The 16,961-nt window shown below is 45.1% G+C and overlaps 1 protein-coding gene across 1 annotated transcript in view; it reads right to left on the reverse strand.

The window, feature by feature from the left end:
- Positions 1–16,961, reverse strand: part of ULK4 (unc-51 like kinase 4) — a 606,607-nt gene that overhangs the window by 203,902 nt on the left and 385,744 nt on the right. The window contains exon 33 of the mRNA XM_030886939.2: positions 16,617–16,783. Coding sequence (XP_030742799.2) covers positions 16,617–16,783 — 167 coding nt within the window. The remainder of the gene's footprint in view (positions 1–16,616; positions 16,784–16,961) is intronic.

Below are 16,961 nucleotides of genomic sequence, written 5' to 3' on the forward strand. Positions count from 1 at the left end.
AGTGACACCCTTTCTGACCTGTTGATCCAAAGGCATAAGAAGCCCAAAGTGGCCAGGGGGCATTCTCAGCTGCCAGTTCAGTGGAATCCGGGCTGTGTTTCCGGGTGGGAGAGTTCCTTCCTTCGGGACCAGGACCTCCAGGCCTGAGGAACACAGGGTTGCTGGGACAGGAAGCAAAAAGCTGCAGTGGCACCACTCACTATTACTCCCCCCATTTTCATTTCCACTCCAAAGAAACCAGCCGCACTTTCAGGTAACATCCTTAGCACGCTGCCCCAGGGGGGTCATGAGTCTAGACGCCAGGACCCTTCTCAAGGATGCTTTCTTCTGCACTTCAGACTTGCACTCGCCTGCTTGGTTTCAAAAGCACTTGGCTGAAAATCAGACACCGGTATTATATTTGTATTTGTGTGTGTGTGTGTGTGTGTGTGTGTGTGCGTGTGAGTGAATTAAGTGGGGGGTTTATAGTTCAGACTATCAACCTCTGTATTCAACAGCTGAAATCACTAGCATCCCCCTCGCTCCATCCTCCCCACCCCCCACCCCAGTGCCCTGCTTCACCTTCCTCCTCTGCGCTCTCTTCTCCCTCTTGTGGTCCTCCATCCACCCTTTCAAAGAGTCAACCCTCTTGTCCATTGCTTCATCTTGTCTCCCTTGCTCACCTTTCCTTCCCCAGCCCCAAAGTCTATCCCCTTTGGAATGTAGGTCTTTGTCTTGGGTTTTATCCTTACAGCAGTGGTCTCTCAGTTTTTATCCGCTTGTGATTGATTAAAGTCCCCCACTGGAATGTTCTCCAGGTCCACCCATCCTTGTCATGAGGTGCTTCATGACTTGAACGGGGGTGGTGTGGGGTGTGTGTGTGTGTGTGTGTTACATCAGACATCTGTCTTTTAATAGCCCAGGGGAACAATGGCAATGCTACAAGCCTGCAGCTTCCCCAACTGGCAGAATCCAGAAAGGGAGCGTTTCCTGCCACCAAACAAAGGAGGCGCACTATTCTGGGACCTCAATGTTTGTGACTCTCGGCTGCTGATCCTGTGCCCCCTGGGGCATGAGCTGAGATAGACTGGTGGCTTTCGCAGATCCACGCATCATCCGGTGACACGTTCTTCCTCAGGAGAGATAAGACATTGTGGCAAATCAGGGCTGAAGCAGTAGTGAGTATGCTGCTACTTGCTCCCATTCACAGCACAATAAACGAAGAGATGGGGTTTTTCCCAACTGGGGATCCCAGTGACCTTCCCAGTGATCTTCATGGTCACTTGTTCGTGTCACCAAGAACCCACGTGCAGGCTTTCAGGCACCACCTCCTGGCAAAGTTGCCAAGGGTTCCCAAAAGGATCTAGCAGAATCTCCCACCAGAGAAGTCCATACTGAGAATACATAAGAAACGCAATGTTCCTCAGAAAAGCTGGAGTCCGACCCGGAAGCTCTGTGTATCAAAGGGATTCTGCATAGATGCATGAGTACGCAAAGATGTGAATCAACAAATCCAGAGACTCTGGCCTGCCTTTCCTTCCTCTTGTTCTCTCTTCAGTTACCAGCATCATGCTCCTAAGCCAGCCTTTGGACTGAAGGACTCCCTGTGTGCGTTTGGCAGCCCTGGTGGTGTGGACGTTACTTGTTGGTCTGTGACCCTCAAGGTGGGCAGTTTGAAACCACCAGTCACTCCTTGGGAGAAAGACGGGGCTTTCTATTTCTGTAAGGAAACTCACCGGGGCAATTCTATCCTGTCCTATGGGGCCACCGTGAGTCAGTCTCGACTGGATGGCAGTGAGCTGCTATTTGGGTCTGGTGTGCATTTTACAGGGACCTTGTTCCAAAGCAGGAAACCCCCATGTCTCCATGACATCACTACGCCCATCTCTTGCCTCTGGCCCCACGGATTCCATTCCAGAAGTCACTGGTTCCTTCTGGGTGGGGAGTAGCCCTTTCCTGGCCACCCAACCTTCTCGACCCACCCCCTGGAACAGCCCAGGTAAGCCAGGAGAGCAGCTTGGCCTAGGTGGGTAGCAGTGGTTAAGTCAACATCACCTGGTAAGAGGGGACTTTTAAGAATGACTCTCAGGTCGGCTTTACACAACAACAAGCAGGGCGGCAAGGCTCACTAGCATGGGACTGCCATGAAGCAGAAGGAAACATTTGATCACAGATAAGGCATCGTGAACATTTTCAGAGGAGACAATCGGGGCTATAAGACATGCAGAAAAACCACCTCTGAATGTACTAACCCGGCAGAGGCGAATTCCAAGAAACGGGAAAACTATGAGGCTCTCGTTCCCAACCATGGAGAGCTTGATGTGCTTATGACGCTGGGGGAGAGGCAGTGGCCACAGATCAGCCTTTCGGCAATACCAATGGGTCTGTGTGGCAGTTACATCAACGTGAGTGAAGGGGTGGAGTCTGGCCTGTCAATCAGATCATAGTCAATAATGCCTCTGTGTGGGCCTGGCCTTCTCCTAAGGATTCTGGGAACTCCTGTTTTCCTCCCTGGAGGTGGGACACACACTCTCTCTGCAAGACATTCCTGTTGACAAGCCACATGGAGCTACGCTGATGGAGCCAGAGCCCTGGAGCTGGAGGAGCCATGTGGAGACCCACACCAGTGCTGAGATGCTTCCACCGCCACTGGATCCACAAGAGTTTCCACCCACTGGTCTATGATCTTCCTGCATTTGGCATCATTGCATGTGTTGCATGAATTTGAAGAGGAATTCATAGACTGGTATCTGACATATGGGCTAATATTGGACTTATGGATTTGATCTGAACTGAGCTGGGATGTTTTCTTAATATACAATTACTCTTTGATATATAGCTCTTTTTTTATCCATATATGAGTGTCCCTGGATTTGTTTCTCTAATCAACCCAGACTAGCACAATCTGCAAAGAACAGCCACTAAATTGTCTGACTACAGGAAGTCATGGAACACACTCCTGGGTACCATGTCAGCAACGATAGGCCCAGCCTGGAATGGGTACTCAGATGACCTACATTCTAACAGCCTTCCCTGGAAAAGTCTTCTCTAAGTCTCACGACTAGGTTCGGCCCTTCCTCTGTATTACTGGCTGTGCAGTCCCCTTTACCTGTCCGTCACTGAACTTTCATATATGTAATAAAATTATTTGCTTCAGGATTTGTTTATGGACTAGTCATCTATAAACTCCCTGAGAATTAATACCAATTTTCTCATGACCCATGCTGAACTAACAGGGGTCTAGACCCATGCTATGGCAAGGCTAATTACAAAATAAAACAACACATGAAAAATCCAGATGCCTGCTAGGAAATTAGTTCAGCAAATATATGGGGGTATCAACAAGTTCATGGATGTTCAAGAAGCCCAGGAAGGAAAAGTATTTCTGGAGACTGATTACAGAAGCAATTATACAAATAGGTTTGACATGATTGAACTATGGAATGATATGACATATGTTTTAATGCCCAAGTTCCAGCAAATTAAAAAAAAAATGAACATAGATCCAGGAATGAGTTCTGGACTCACAGTGGACCCTAGCTCCAACTTAAGAATAATTAGTTCTTATGTAATGGCCTGGTTCAATATTCACCTTCATGAAAGGATCACATAAGATAAGAGTGATATAGCAAAGTGTGGTGAAGAAAGTAGATGGTGCCCAGTGATCAATTAGAATAGTGCCTGGGGTCTTAAAGGCTTGTATTCAAACAAGCAATCATCTAAATGAGGAGTCGATTAAGTCCATACAAAAGAAGCACACCAAGGTTTCCTCCCCGCTCCCACTACCATGACTCGAATTCTATCTTGCAAGACTGGCTAGACCAGAGGAGGTACACTGGTACAGATAGGAACTGAAAATACAGGGAATCCAGGACAGATGAGCTCTATAGGACCAGTGGTGTGAGTGGCAAAACAGGGAGGGTAAAGGGAGAATGGGTAGGAAAGAGGGAACCGATTACATGGAACTGTGTGTGACCTCCTCCCTGGGGGACAGACAACCGAAAAGTGGATGAAGGGAGACGTTGGACAGGGCAAGATATGACAAAATACCAATTTATAAACTATCAAGGGCTCATGTGGGAGGGGGGAGCGGGGAGGGAGGAGAAAAATGAGGACCTAATGTCGGGGGTTTAAATGGAGAGAAAATGTCTTGAGAAATGATGTACAAATACGCTTTACACAATTGATGTGTGTATGGATTGGGATAACAGTTGTATGAGCCCCTAATAAAATGTTTAAAAAAACAAAAACAAAAGAAGCACACCAGCTTGTGTGATTCAAAGATGGCAATGACAAAAGTTGAATATGGTGAAAAGTATCAGAGCTAAAATTATGAACACACAACTTGTAGAAGGCTATGGGGGACAGTGGAAGCCAAAAACTCATCAGCAGAGTATCTAGTCAGACAGTGCTGCTGGCAGATCCACTCAGGCCAAAGTCCCGAGCGGCCTTACTATCAGGTGGAGACCACTGTACTCTTGATGAGGCTGGATCAAACTCAGTACTTGGCCAGTTGACCTCACCATAGACACGACCTAAATTTGTTCTGGGTGCAAGCATCGCTTAGACCAGCAGTGCTCAACCTGTGGGTCGTGACCCCTTTGGGAGTTGAATGACCCTTTCACATGGGTCGCCCGATTCATACCAGTAGCAAAATGACAGTGATGAAGTAGCAAGGAAAATAATTTTAGGGGTGGGGGTCACCACAACATGAGGAACTATGTTAAAGGGCCGTGGCCTTAGGAAGGTTGAGAACCAATGTCTTAGATGCTCCATGACAGAAATTTCCTCCCTGGCTTCTAGAATGTTGATGAGGGTCTTCTCCATCTCACGCACTATTTGTATTTTTGTCGTTATACTTTTATGATCTTATCCTTACTACCTTAGTACGATTTGTTTTTCATTGTCTTCTGTTGGGTTTCCCAGGTGTGAAGCACAGGAGGAGTAGAGGTATAATACCTGATACAGGTGTTACAGAGTATGCAAAGGTGGAGGATGGGTGATAGGGAGGGAAAGGGGATTTCAGGGGTAAATAATGAAGGCAGGAGGGGGGGAGAGCGCACTAGAATTGATCATAATTGCATAACTCATTTAAAAGGCAATTTAACCACAGGGGGTAGGGAGGATGCTCTAAGATAGATGTGATGCTGATGGGACAATTGCCCTTGGTATGATTGAACGATTAAAATATTTAATTGCATGATATGTAAATTTTGGGCCAATATTTTGGGGGAGTTCATGGAAAAATGAAAGAAACAGATCGTGGATTTTTTATGTAGACCACCAATGGGAGAATCATCTTGGTAGAGCGTCTCTAATCGGGTGCTTTTGACCTAGTGAACACCGAATCCTTGGTGACCCAGACCATGCAGTATAGACAAGCAAGACTTTAGACTGTGCTTTCAAGGCCCACCACATCCTTCACAGACCACACCAGAAGGCTCTAATTTGGAACTCCCATCAAGGGAACTGCACTTTACCTTACACATGCTGGTAGCAGATTAAAGGAACTGAAATGCCCCCGTGTGAAAAGAAGTGGACAACCCCTAACTCAAGGACAGGGATGTGGAAGTCATTGGACGTCAGTTCAAAATTCTTGCCCAATCGGTGGAAGCTCAAGAATACTACGTAAGTGCTATTTTCATATTCTCCTTACCTTTTTATGACATTTATAACCCAGCTCTGCATTTGTAAATGAGCACTATTGAAAATGTTGCCTTATCTCCAACCTCATCGTTAGTGTAAATAGTGTCCAGTCACCTAAATTGTTCATCTGTACAAATCAACAATCCATGCATTTGGTCCTATACGTATATACTTTCTTTTTCTTGACAGTGTTTTCAATTCTAAACCATTGACTAAAACAATATCAATAAAACTAAATCAATAGAACTGCCATATGCCTTACGGGGATCATTTATAATATCCTTCAACAAAATAACAATGGTATCTGTAAAGTGAACCAGAGACATACATATAAACCATAGATACAGGAATGGATTTGGGGCTCGCACTTGATCGTAGTGCTAATCTAAGAACACATCATTCTATGACATGGCCCAGCTTACTCCCTATCCCCATGAAGTGATCGCAGAAACTATGGGGCTGTAGCAAAGTATGGCAAAGAAAGCACATGGTCATCAGCTACCATAAAAAATGGCATCTGATGAAACATACAACTTTCCTCTAGTTCCTAAATGCTTCCTCCGCCCCCACTATCATGATCCCAATTCTACCTTACAAATATGGCTAGACCAGAGCATGTATACTGACTGGTACAGATAGGAACTGGAAACACAGGGAATCCAGGGTGGATGATCCCTTCAGGACCAGTGGTGTGAGTGGTGATACCAGGAGGGTAGAGGGAGGGTGGGTTGGAAAGGGGAAACTGACTACAAGGATCTACATGTGACCTCCTCCCTGGAGGACGGACGACAGAAGAGTAGGTGAGGGGAGATGTTGGACAGGGCAAGATATGACAAAATAATAATTTATAAATTATCAAGGGTTCATGAGGGAAGGGGAGAGCGAAGAGGGAGGAGAAAAAATGAGGAGCTGATGCCAGGGGCACTTAAGTGGAGAGCAAATGTTTTGAGAAGGATGAGGGCAATGAATGTACAAATATGCTTTACACAATTGATGTGTGTATGGATTGTGATAAGAGTTGTATGAGCCCCTAATAAAACGATAAAAAAAATAGCATCTGGGCTCTCAACAGCTTGTCTTAAAACAACCAGCCATCTAAGTGAAACATTAGATGATTCACATGAGAGATCACACCCAAGAACGGTAAATAAAACCCAAGCCGGGAGCAGGGAATGGCATTAGGACTTCAATTCTGAACACCCCATTTGCAGAAGCCTGGGATGACAATGAAAGCCCATTTGCAGAGCACCCATGCAGGTTAGGCCTCTGGTGGATCCCCTCTGGCTATGAACCGGAGATGGGAAAGGCCCTGTTATAAGAAAGAGTACATTGTACTCTAACTACAACCACTGTACTGTACTAAGTACAACTACTTCAAGTGTAGTTTGGTCAAAATGTGACTCCTGGTCATTGATTTCCCTCTTGATCCAATGTATCATTACTCTATTTTAAAAAATATTTTATACTTTGTTTTCAATTGAGGTTTTTCTGTTTCCATCTGTTATTGTTGTTGGGCTTTTTCTTTGTATTTTGTCTCGATTGTGTATGTTTTCCTGTGGACAAAACCCAAATTAGGTAAGCCTATAGAGACAACAACTGGATTAATAGATGTCAAAGGACATTGCAGGGGAGGCTGGAGGGAGATGGGAGCTAACAACAAGTACCAGGAAGAAGAAATGTCCTGGAATTGATTGTGATGATGGTTTACAACTCTTATGAATGTGACTGAACTATTGTGATAGTTACATAATTTCATGTCAACTTGATAAAAAAAGCTGGGGTGGAGTCTAGCTTGTCAATCAGGGCACAGCCTGATGATGCCTCCTTGTGGCCGTGGCCTTCTGAGGATTCTGGGAACTTCCTCTTTCTGTTTCACCTTCCTGTTGAAAATCCAGAGACACGCACCAGCACCGAGATGCTTCCACAGCCATGCTCCACAAGACTTTGTACCCACCAGCCTGTGATCTTCCTGCATTCTGTATCATCACATGTGGCTGCGTGAGTCTGAGGAGGGAGTAATGGACTAGTGTCGGACTTATGAAATAATAGTGGGCTTGTGGACTTGATCTGGACAGGGCCAGGATGTTTTCTTAATATACAATTACTCTTTGTGTAAAGCTCTTTCTTATATATATATATGAATGTCTCTGGATTTGTTTCTCTAGTCAACCTGAACTAACATAACTATTTAAATGTGTAATATGCGCATCATATAAGATTCAAGGCTATACATTTTTTAAAAGATAGTGCATTTCCCCCCACCCCAAGTTTCTCAACCCCACTCATATGAACGGAGTACCTGATGTGCAAGAACCCAGAAATAAGGATGCCTTAGCCTAAAGCAAGACCCTGGTAACCAGTAGTTTACCTTTCTGTTTGCTGCTTGTGATGGGGCTCAAAACTCACTGCCACTGAGTCAATGCCGACTCAAAGTGACCCTAGAGGCCAGAGTAGAACTGCCCTGTGGGTGGCTGAGACTGCAATTTTCACCAGAGTACAAAGTCTCATCCTTCTCCGACGGAGCCACTGGTGGTTTCAAACGGCTGCCCTGTGGTTGTTGGTTCACTGGGCCACCAGCGATCCTCCAGTAAAGGGGTTGCAGTCATTAATTACCTTGTGTGGACCAGGTGTGCATAATGCACTTTATATTTACATATGCACACTCTCTCAATTCATTAGTTACTGCAGCTTCTATTTTACCAATGAGGAATCTGATATTCAGAAAGGGAAGAAAACGGCTCAGGGCCATACAGGAGGGAGAGAGGTATGTTTCTTGGAGCAAAATCTACAACAACAGTGCCTGCTAGCCCACCCCACCCCCACCTTCACTACATCAGTGGATTTCCAGCATGCTATTTGCTTTTGCCTCTACAACTTTAGGACTAATATTTAATTGCAGGGTAGGCACTGAACGGCTGATAAAAATTCTGACACTGGCCTTTCTCAACTCCCCAGCTCCCTCCTTCCCAACACATGTCCTGCCACCATATCATGCTTTCCTCCATGATAAGTAAAAATGCTGGCCATCAAGCTCAGAAGCAACAAAGCCCACATGGAAGAAGCACACCAGTCTATGCAACCACGAGGTGTCGAAGGGATCAGGTGTAAGGCATCATCAGAACAAAAAATCTTACCACAGTGAATGATGGGGGGAGTGCGGAGTGGAGATTCAAAGCCTATTAGTAGGCCACTGGAGATCCCCTTGCACAGGGGTCTCGGGGAGGAGATGAGCCAGTCAGGGTGCGATATAACAATGATGAGAAATACAACTTTCCTCTAGTTCCTAAATGTTTCCTCCCCGCTCCCACTACCATGACTCGAATTCGACCTTGCAAGTCTGGCTAGACCAGAGGATGTACACTGGTACAGATAGGAACTGAAAATACAGGGAATTCAGGGCGGATGAGCCCTGCAGGACCAGTGGTGTGGGTGGCGAGACAGGGAGGGTAGAGGGAGAGTGGGTGGGAAAGAGGGAACCGATTACAGGGAGCTATATGTGACCTCCTCCCTGGGGGACAGACAACCAAAAAGTGGGTCAAGGGAGATGTCGGACAGGGCAAGATATGACAAAATACCCATTTATAAACTATCAAGGGCTCATGAGGGAGCGGGGAGTGGGGAGGGAGGGGAAAAATGAGGACCTAATGTCGGGGGTTTAAGTGGACAGAAAATGCTTTGAGAATGATGTACAAATGCGCTTTACACAATTGTGTGTATGGATTGCGATAACAGTTGTATGAGCCCCTAATAAAATGTTTTTTAAAAAAAAGTACATGGGAAAATAAAATTTGTAAAAGATTTTTAAAAAATGCTGCACATACCTAAGCGTTATTATAATGTTAAAAACTGTGTGTTCCATCAGTTCTTCAGCCTAAAGACCTTTATCCTACTTTAGAGAAGTCACTGTTAAAAGTAGACATGGGTTTTAAACGTACAAGAATTGCCAACATGCAGCAGGTCTATAATGGAAGCAGAAACTGACAATTTCTAAAAGCACTCCTCGCTCCGAGGTTCAGGAGGATGTGTCTTGGATGCACACTCCACTGCTTTCCCCAAGTCTTTCGCCTGATTTGGTTTCAAGGACTCCACCCCTTTCAGACTGACATGAGGTATCATGGACATCAGTCGATAACAAGGCAAAAGGCTATAATACATGATAGATATTGTGAAGGAACAAGTGGAAAGATGACAGCAGTGGTTTTTGTTTTTTTTTTAATGATCAGCACATTAACTAAATCAGGGTGGGGGCAGGGGGACAAAACAATTTTGTTTAAAGGCATTTTCTTTTAAACACACCTGAATATCTATGTATTCATTCATAAAAGCAGAGAATCTTTTTTACAGACAGCCTTCACGACCCAATCTTTTACAGAATGATAAAATCAAGGCATCTTTTGAGAGTAACTATCTATATGCCTGCACCTCAAAGGACTACAAAAAAGGACCACTATGGAACCCTAGATGAGAACGATGCTCTCTGAAGAGAGACATCAGAAAACCTCAGGGAAGTCCATAATCCAAGGCTCCAGAGCTACACTTAACAGTGTCTTACTGCCAACATGTGCTCACAGAAGACCAACAACAAGAGACTGAGGTAGCATAACTTGTAGCAAGCTCATACACTGGCAGACAGACTACACAGACCCTAAACAATAAGGACACGCAGGACCAAAGGAAACATTTAGGAATGATAGTCCCTGTAACCCTCGGGTGCAGATGAACAGATAAGAGAATTACATTGAATACTGGCCAGAAGAAGCAGCTGAACAAAGTGGCTAGTGGGGAGACTGATGAACTGTGTGAAGTATCAGATGCGCTGATAGGGCATGACCATTTTCAACTCCTGGAAGCAGCAGTGGATCAAGGTAACAACCTGATCATTGGCTCTGCTAGTCCAAGACCAAACGGGCAACCACAAAAGTGGCTGGTGACCAGAAATGGGTGATCCCTGGCTTCCGTCTCCTTTCATGACCAGAAACATGGGCCTGGCTGGAGACACACCCTTTTGCAAGGCTCCTGCTCCACCTGGGGTTGGATCTTCATGGGTTGGGTGCTAGGTGCACGACATTCCTTGCGTCTGGAAGTAGGCACTCTCCATGTCCTGTGACCAGTGGAATGTGCAGTGAGAGATGGGAACTCTAATGCCAGCTACCCAAGAACTCCTTCCAGAATCAGATGTTCTGGCCCCCGTTGCCTTGTGGACCAACAAGAACCCCTTCTGCACACCCGCTCTCTACCAGATTCCTTTGAGGAGCTTCAACATGAACACATTCCAGGGTCCTTAACATCGCCACACTCTAGGAGTGCAGGCTCTTTAACTGGGACCAAGCATCCCATTGCCCCTGCTCCCTCATCCGTGACCTCCTTTGCTGGTGAAGGGGAGCAACACACACAGAATGCCCTGCTCCCACAGTATCGCATTCCTGTGTCCCTGTCTTATTCTTCTGTTTCCCTCTTTTCTATCATCGATCTTTCCTTTCTCGGCTTTCCTTTTTTATTGTCTTCTGTTCCTCTGTTCCCCTTCCCCCTCTTTTTCTTTTTCCCCTTAGCATTCTCAGTTCTTCCCCCTCTTACCTGTTTATTTTTTATCTCTCTTCTTTTTCTCTCCTCCTTTTAATTTTCTTTTGATCTTAGCTATCAATTTATGTTTTGTTGCTGCTTGCTTGACTTCCCCTTCTACTTTTTTCTTTTTATTATATATGTGTGTGTTTCATGTTGTTGTCTACTTTTTCTTGTTTCACCTGGTGGCAGACAGCAACCAGGTCCAAACAGCCCTGCCACACCAACAGTCTCATCCACTGAGTGAGGGCGCCCACCTGCTCCTGTACAACCTGAGCAACCATGGAGAGTAGCCAGACCAGCATAACCCAACTGTAACTGTGCAACATGAACAACAAATTGTACACACACTCCTATCCTATAGCACACCTATCACAGACAGGTAGTGAACACCTACGAACATATCAAACTATAATAAAACTCTATTATCTTGGAGCAAATTTTGGTTCACCCAAAGAAACAAGATAGTGGCTCTGACAAGTAACTGAAACACAGAGCAAGAAAACCTTCCTGCGGACAAAGTGGCCTAAGGACTACCTGATAAGGGATCCAAAGGAATGATATCTAGGTATCTTCAAAGGACTTAGTCACGGTACCAAAAGCAATTGGTTGACATTCATTCAAGAGCTAACATGTGACCATGAACTGAAAATGCCGAAGGAAGATGTCCATGCTGCACTGAAGGCATTAGCTGACGGCAACTGATGGGACACCGACGGAAACCCTTCGATAAACTGATGCAGCACTGCATGCATGCCCTAGTCAATGCCAAGAAATCTGGGAGCGAAATCCTAGCCAATGGAATCCAACAACATATCAAAAATAATACACCAGAACCAAGTAGAATTTATAACAGGTATGCAAAGCTGGTTCAACATTAGAAAATTAATAATTTCAATTTATTATATAAATAAGGTAAAGGGAAACAAATGAAACGATCGTATTAATTTATTCCAAAATGGCATTTTGATGCAGAAGCTCAACATCATCAACCAGAACAAGGCCAGGGTTTGATCATCAATGGCTCAAATGTAAATTCAGGTTGAAGCTGAAGAAAATTAAAGCAAAACTACAAGAGCCAACATACCGTATATGCGTGAGTATAAGCCGAGGCACCTCATTGTACCACAGAAAATGGGGGGGGGGGGGTTCAGCATAAAAATGTGCTGAAAAACTCAGCTTATACTCGAGTATATAAGTAAATCCTGGCATATACCCTACCTGAATTTAGAGAACAGATTTGAACACTAATGACCAAACACCAGACAAATAATGGGATGGTTTCAAGAACATCACACCAAAGAAAGCAAAAGATTGTTTACAAGACAGGAAAAAGCGAAACCCCTTGGGTGTCAGAGGAGACTCTGAAACTTCCTCTTAAATGTATAGCAGCTAATGCCAATGGAAGGAGTGATGAAGTAAAGGGCTGAATAGAAAATTGCAGATCGACAAGACAAAGCAAAGCACTAGACTGAAATGTGCAAAAACCCAGAGTAAGAAAACCCAAAACGAAGAACACACTTCACATTTTTCAATGTGAAAGAACTAGGGGGAAAAATGGTAGAACTCAGACTAGAATGAAACTCAGCCATTAAAGCTCCCTTTGGGCCCATTTTGAATTTATTCTATTTTAAAATATTTTTCTACTTTCTTTTGGGTTGAAAATTTTCTGTTGCCTATGTTCTTTGTTGCTGGATCCTTGTGCTCGTGCGTGCGTGCATGCGTGCGTGCGTGCGTGCGTGTGTGTGTGTGTGTGTGTGTGTGTGTGTGTGTTCTGTGTAGGGAAGCCAGGAAGGGAGGATGCAGGAAGACAGCAGCTGAGGTACAGAAGGGGAGGGTGGGAGAAAATGAGGCATCAACAAGGAAGGAAATGTTGCAAAGTTGACCGTCGGGATGACTGACAGCCCTTCTTACTACGACCACACGATTGAGTGATATGTTAATTATATCAATAGAATCCTTATTCTTTGAAGAAATACACAAAGTAAAAAATAAGCAGCTGACATTCATCCCTTTCACAACCAGTGGCACGCAAATATTAACTTGAGTGAAAGCGAACACAATAAAGAGAGGAGAGGTCAGCAAAAATGTCTGGGGGTTGTAATCAATGACATGAAATACAATGTGCATGTCTGGAAAACGCATTTGCTCGACAACCCGTCACCCAATTCACAATAAAAAGTTTAAAACACAAAAACAATAGGCAACTAAAAAGCCAGTTTTCACTGTTGGCTTCACAAATTTAGGTTAAACACAGACCAAATAGCTAGAGTGTCCACTGAGGGAAACTTGGAATTAGCTCAAATATAGTAGACAAGCCAAAGAGCAGGCCAGCTTCACTATGGCTAAAGAATATTTTTCCCCCATGATGATGAACACCACAGACTGAACCAGGGCCTGGGGACTGATTCTTGGCTGGACTACAGTGATACTTGGCAAGGGGTCCAGAAGCACTGTAGCGTCTGCAGCGATCCAAATGAGGGCACTACCACTTGATCTCCATCTCCTGCAGTCTCGCCAGGACTCTGAACACAATAGTGGATTCACATTGGCGGTGTGCCTTTCACGTGACCCAAGTATCAGCTGAGACCATTGGTGAGAGAGAACGTTAAGTCAAATAAGCACATGCAGGCACTGACCATCTAACATGCTAAGTATTCAATATCCCTCATCTCCTTCGTGATAAATCAATCCAGGGGTGAGCATGGGACACATGAACCTGTTCCCTAGTTACGGAATGCACTCCTGCCCTCATTGTTACAATCAAATCAGCATCTCCTCATAGCAACTTGATCTTCAACAGAACAAAGCCCTGTTCGGTCCTCACAATCTTTTCTCTGTTTGAACCCTTGGAGGCAGTCACCGTGTCAATCTATCTCCTGAAAGGTCTTTCTTTGCGTCCCTGACCCTCCACAAAGTAGGAAGTCCTTTTCCAGGACGTGGTCCCTCCTGGGAAGCTGGTCAAACGAAGTGAGGTGGAATCCCACGTTCGAAGGCACATCCTGCCTGTACTTCTTCCAATGCAGCTGTGCGCTTCCTTCTGCAAGTCCACGGCATAGTCAAAGTTTTTCGCCAATACCAAACACATCACCCATCAGTTCTGCTCTGATGCCACTTATTCATTGTCCAACTTTCACATGCGTGTAAAGTGACTGAAAATATCATGGGCCGGGTCAGATGCCTCTTCGTCCTCCAAGCGACATCTTTGTCTTTGAGCACTTCGAAGAGGTTTTCTGAAGCAGGTTTGCCAATGTGATGCAGTATTTGTTATCTTGACTGTTGCTTCCTGGGTGTGGATTGGGGATCCACGGAAAGTTAAATCCTTGACAGTTTCCATCTTTTCAATGTTGATCAGGATGCTGTTTACTGGGTTAGTGATGAGGCTTTCTCTTTTCCTCATGTTGGGGCAGAGTCCACACTGAAGGCTACAGTCATTGGTCTTCAACAACAAGCGTTTCAAGTCCCCATCACTTTCAGCAAGCAAGATTGTATCAGTTGCGTCTTGCCGGTCATTCACAAGTCTTCCTCTAATCCTGATGTTCCGTCCTCTTTATTTATTTTATTGGGGGCTCGTACAGCTCTTATCACAATCCATCCATCCATCCAGTGTGTCAAGTACAGATATTGCCATGATAACTTTTAAAACATTTTCTTTCTACCTGAGCCCTTGGTGTCAGCTCATTTTTTCCCTTCCTGCCCCTGATGTTCCATTCTTTTTCACAGAGTCCAGCTTCTCAAAAGATTTGCTCATCTCCAGATGGAGTAAGGACAGCAAAAGGATGGAACACTGCCGCACAACTTTCCTGCTCTTAAACCTCTTGTTCTGTTTGAATGCCTGCCGCTCCATGTATGTGCAAGTTCCACAGGAGTATCCGTGAGTTCTCTGGAATTCCCATTCATGGAAACATTATCCATGATTCGTTATGACCCACACAGTCGCATGCCTTTGCATAGTCCACTAAACAGAGGTAAACAACTTTCTGGTATTTTCTGCTTTCAGAACATCCACCTGATGTCAGCAATGATAACCTGTGTTCCATGTCCTTTTCTCAATCTGGCTGAAATGTATGACCCTTCTCCACCAATGCATGGCAGCAGTTACTTGTGCATTATCTTCAGCAAAATTTTGCTTATATGAGAAAGTTCTCCAATAGCATCTTACAGTTCCATGACACTGCCCATCAGGAAAGCAAGTGAGAGAGTTGGTGTGTTGGGTGCATGTATGCATACGCATAGAGTCTCAATCCTTTGTTGTATATTCAAGCCAGTCAGTTGAGGGTGGACTGGCAGATCACCCCTGACAGAACGACCAACACCTGCCTGGCCCTGAGGTGCACCAAAAGCAAATAAGCAGGCAGTGCTCAGGAGCAGTTTAAAAACTAGCAAGTAGTACTTTCATAGGTTTCTCCCATTTTCCCTAACAATTTTGGGGATCAAATTCTTCTTGTATGAGTCACTCAGCCAGAGATGGCTAGCTGATCATTCCCGTAGCTCTAAACCGTAATATCTTATTGTGTTTGAGGTAAAAGTTTCCACAGCAAACTGGATTCCCCTTTGACAGTTTGGACAACGTGTCAGCACTCTATGATCTCCATTCTGTCTGTTGTTTCCATCCATCCAGCTTCCCTCCCCCCATCCATGCCCGCTCAGCTTTGCTTTGTGGGTAAATGTTGAGCGTATGGTATAATTTAGCTGTTTTAGGGAGCACGTTACTCATGTAGGTGATAGGGTTTATTTGATAAGCTAACCCAGGCTGAAATGGAACCTGCAGCAATTGTTTCAATTCTAGGAAACTGTCCTGGGCCTTTTCTAGCCTCAAGCAGTACAACAGGTCTCGCCGTTTTTAGGCCTTTGAGTTTGGGGCTACATTTTTGTCCCATTCTGTTTGGACCCTTCGCGGGCTTGCCATGAGTCAGCATGGATCTGATAGCAGTGCGTTTGGTTCTATTTATTGTGCTCCAAAGAAGGCTGGGCGGAGCTGTTCGGTCATCCCTGGACTGCTGACTGCAAGGTTAGCAGTTCAAAGCTACCAACTACTGTGTTGGAGAAAGATGAGGCTGTCTGCTCTCATACAGGTTTACAGCCCCAGAAACCTTTCATGGGGCCACTATGAGTTGAAATTAACTGGATGGCTGTAGGTGCTTCTGTTATTATCGGGTTCCTTGTCAGAAGAATTGCTAGTGGTAGCCAGGTACCATCCTTCTTATGACCTTGGGCTAGAAGAGTCTTGTGGATGGTTCACGTGGGCTCTAAGCCTGTGGTCTAATTCCTTCTTTCAGGTTTCGGTTTTCTTCACTGATATAATTTCCCTACAGACTTTATGTTCTTTTTTCCAAAACGAAGACAGGTTAGAGGAAAAACAGGAAGGAGAGAATGAAAGGGAGGCATGCCGTGAAGCAGGGTTGCCTGAGCCACAGGTCAAGCGTTCCTACCTGCAGAGCCTGCCGTACAATGCTGGAGGTGTAGGCCAGCATGCCGTGCAGAATGTCCAGCAGGGAAAACAGCAGGGCGGCCGCCGTCTCGTTGTTGCTTTTACTGTCCACATCCAAGCACAGCGTGGCAGTTTCCGTTAACAGGTTACAGACATGACCAACGAGGCCTGAGTGGGGAAAATGCATCAAATATTATAAAAGTCATGCGTCATATCAACCAAACAGAGGCATTCGTTCACTCTGTTGCATATGCCCCGATCAGGGCTCCCACACTGCTGTGGCCCACGTTCACCTGGGACAGTGGCTACCAATGAAAGTGCCTGGGGAATCTCCCAGGGGATTGTG

This window comes from Echinops telfairi, unplaced genomic scaffold (genome assembly GCF_000313985.2).
Source record: "Echinops telfairi isolate 266 unplaced genomic scaffold, ASM31398v2 ScPeMD7_4225;HRSCAF=4972, whole genome shotgun sequence".
Classification (NCBI taxonomy): domain Eukaryota; kingdom Metazoa; phylum Chordata; class Mammalia; order Afrosoricida; family Tenrecidae; genus Echinops; species Echinops telfairi.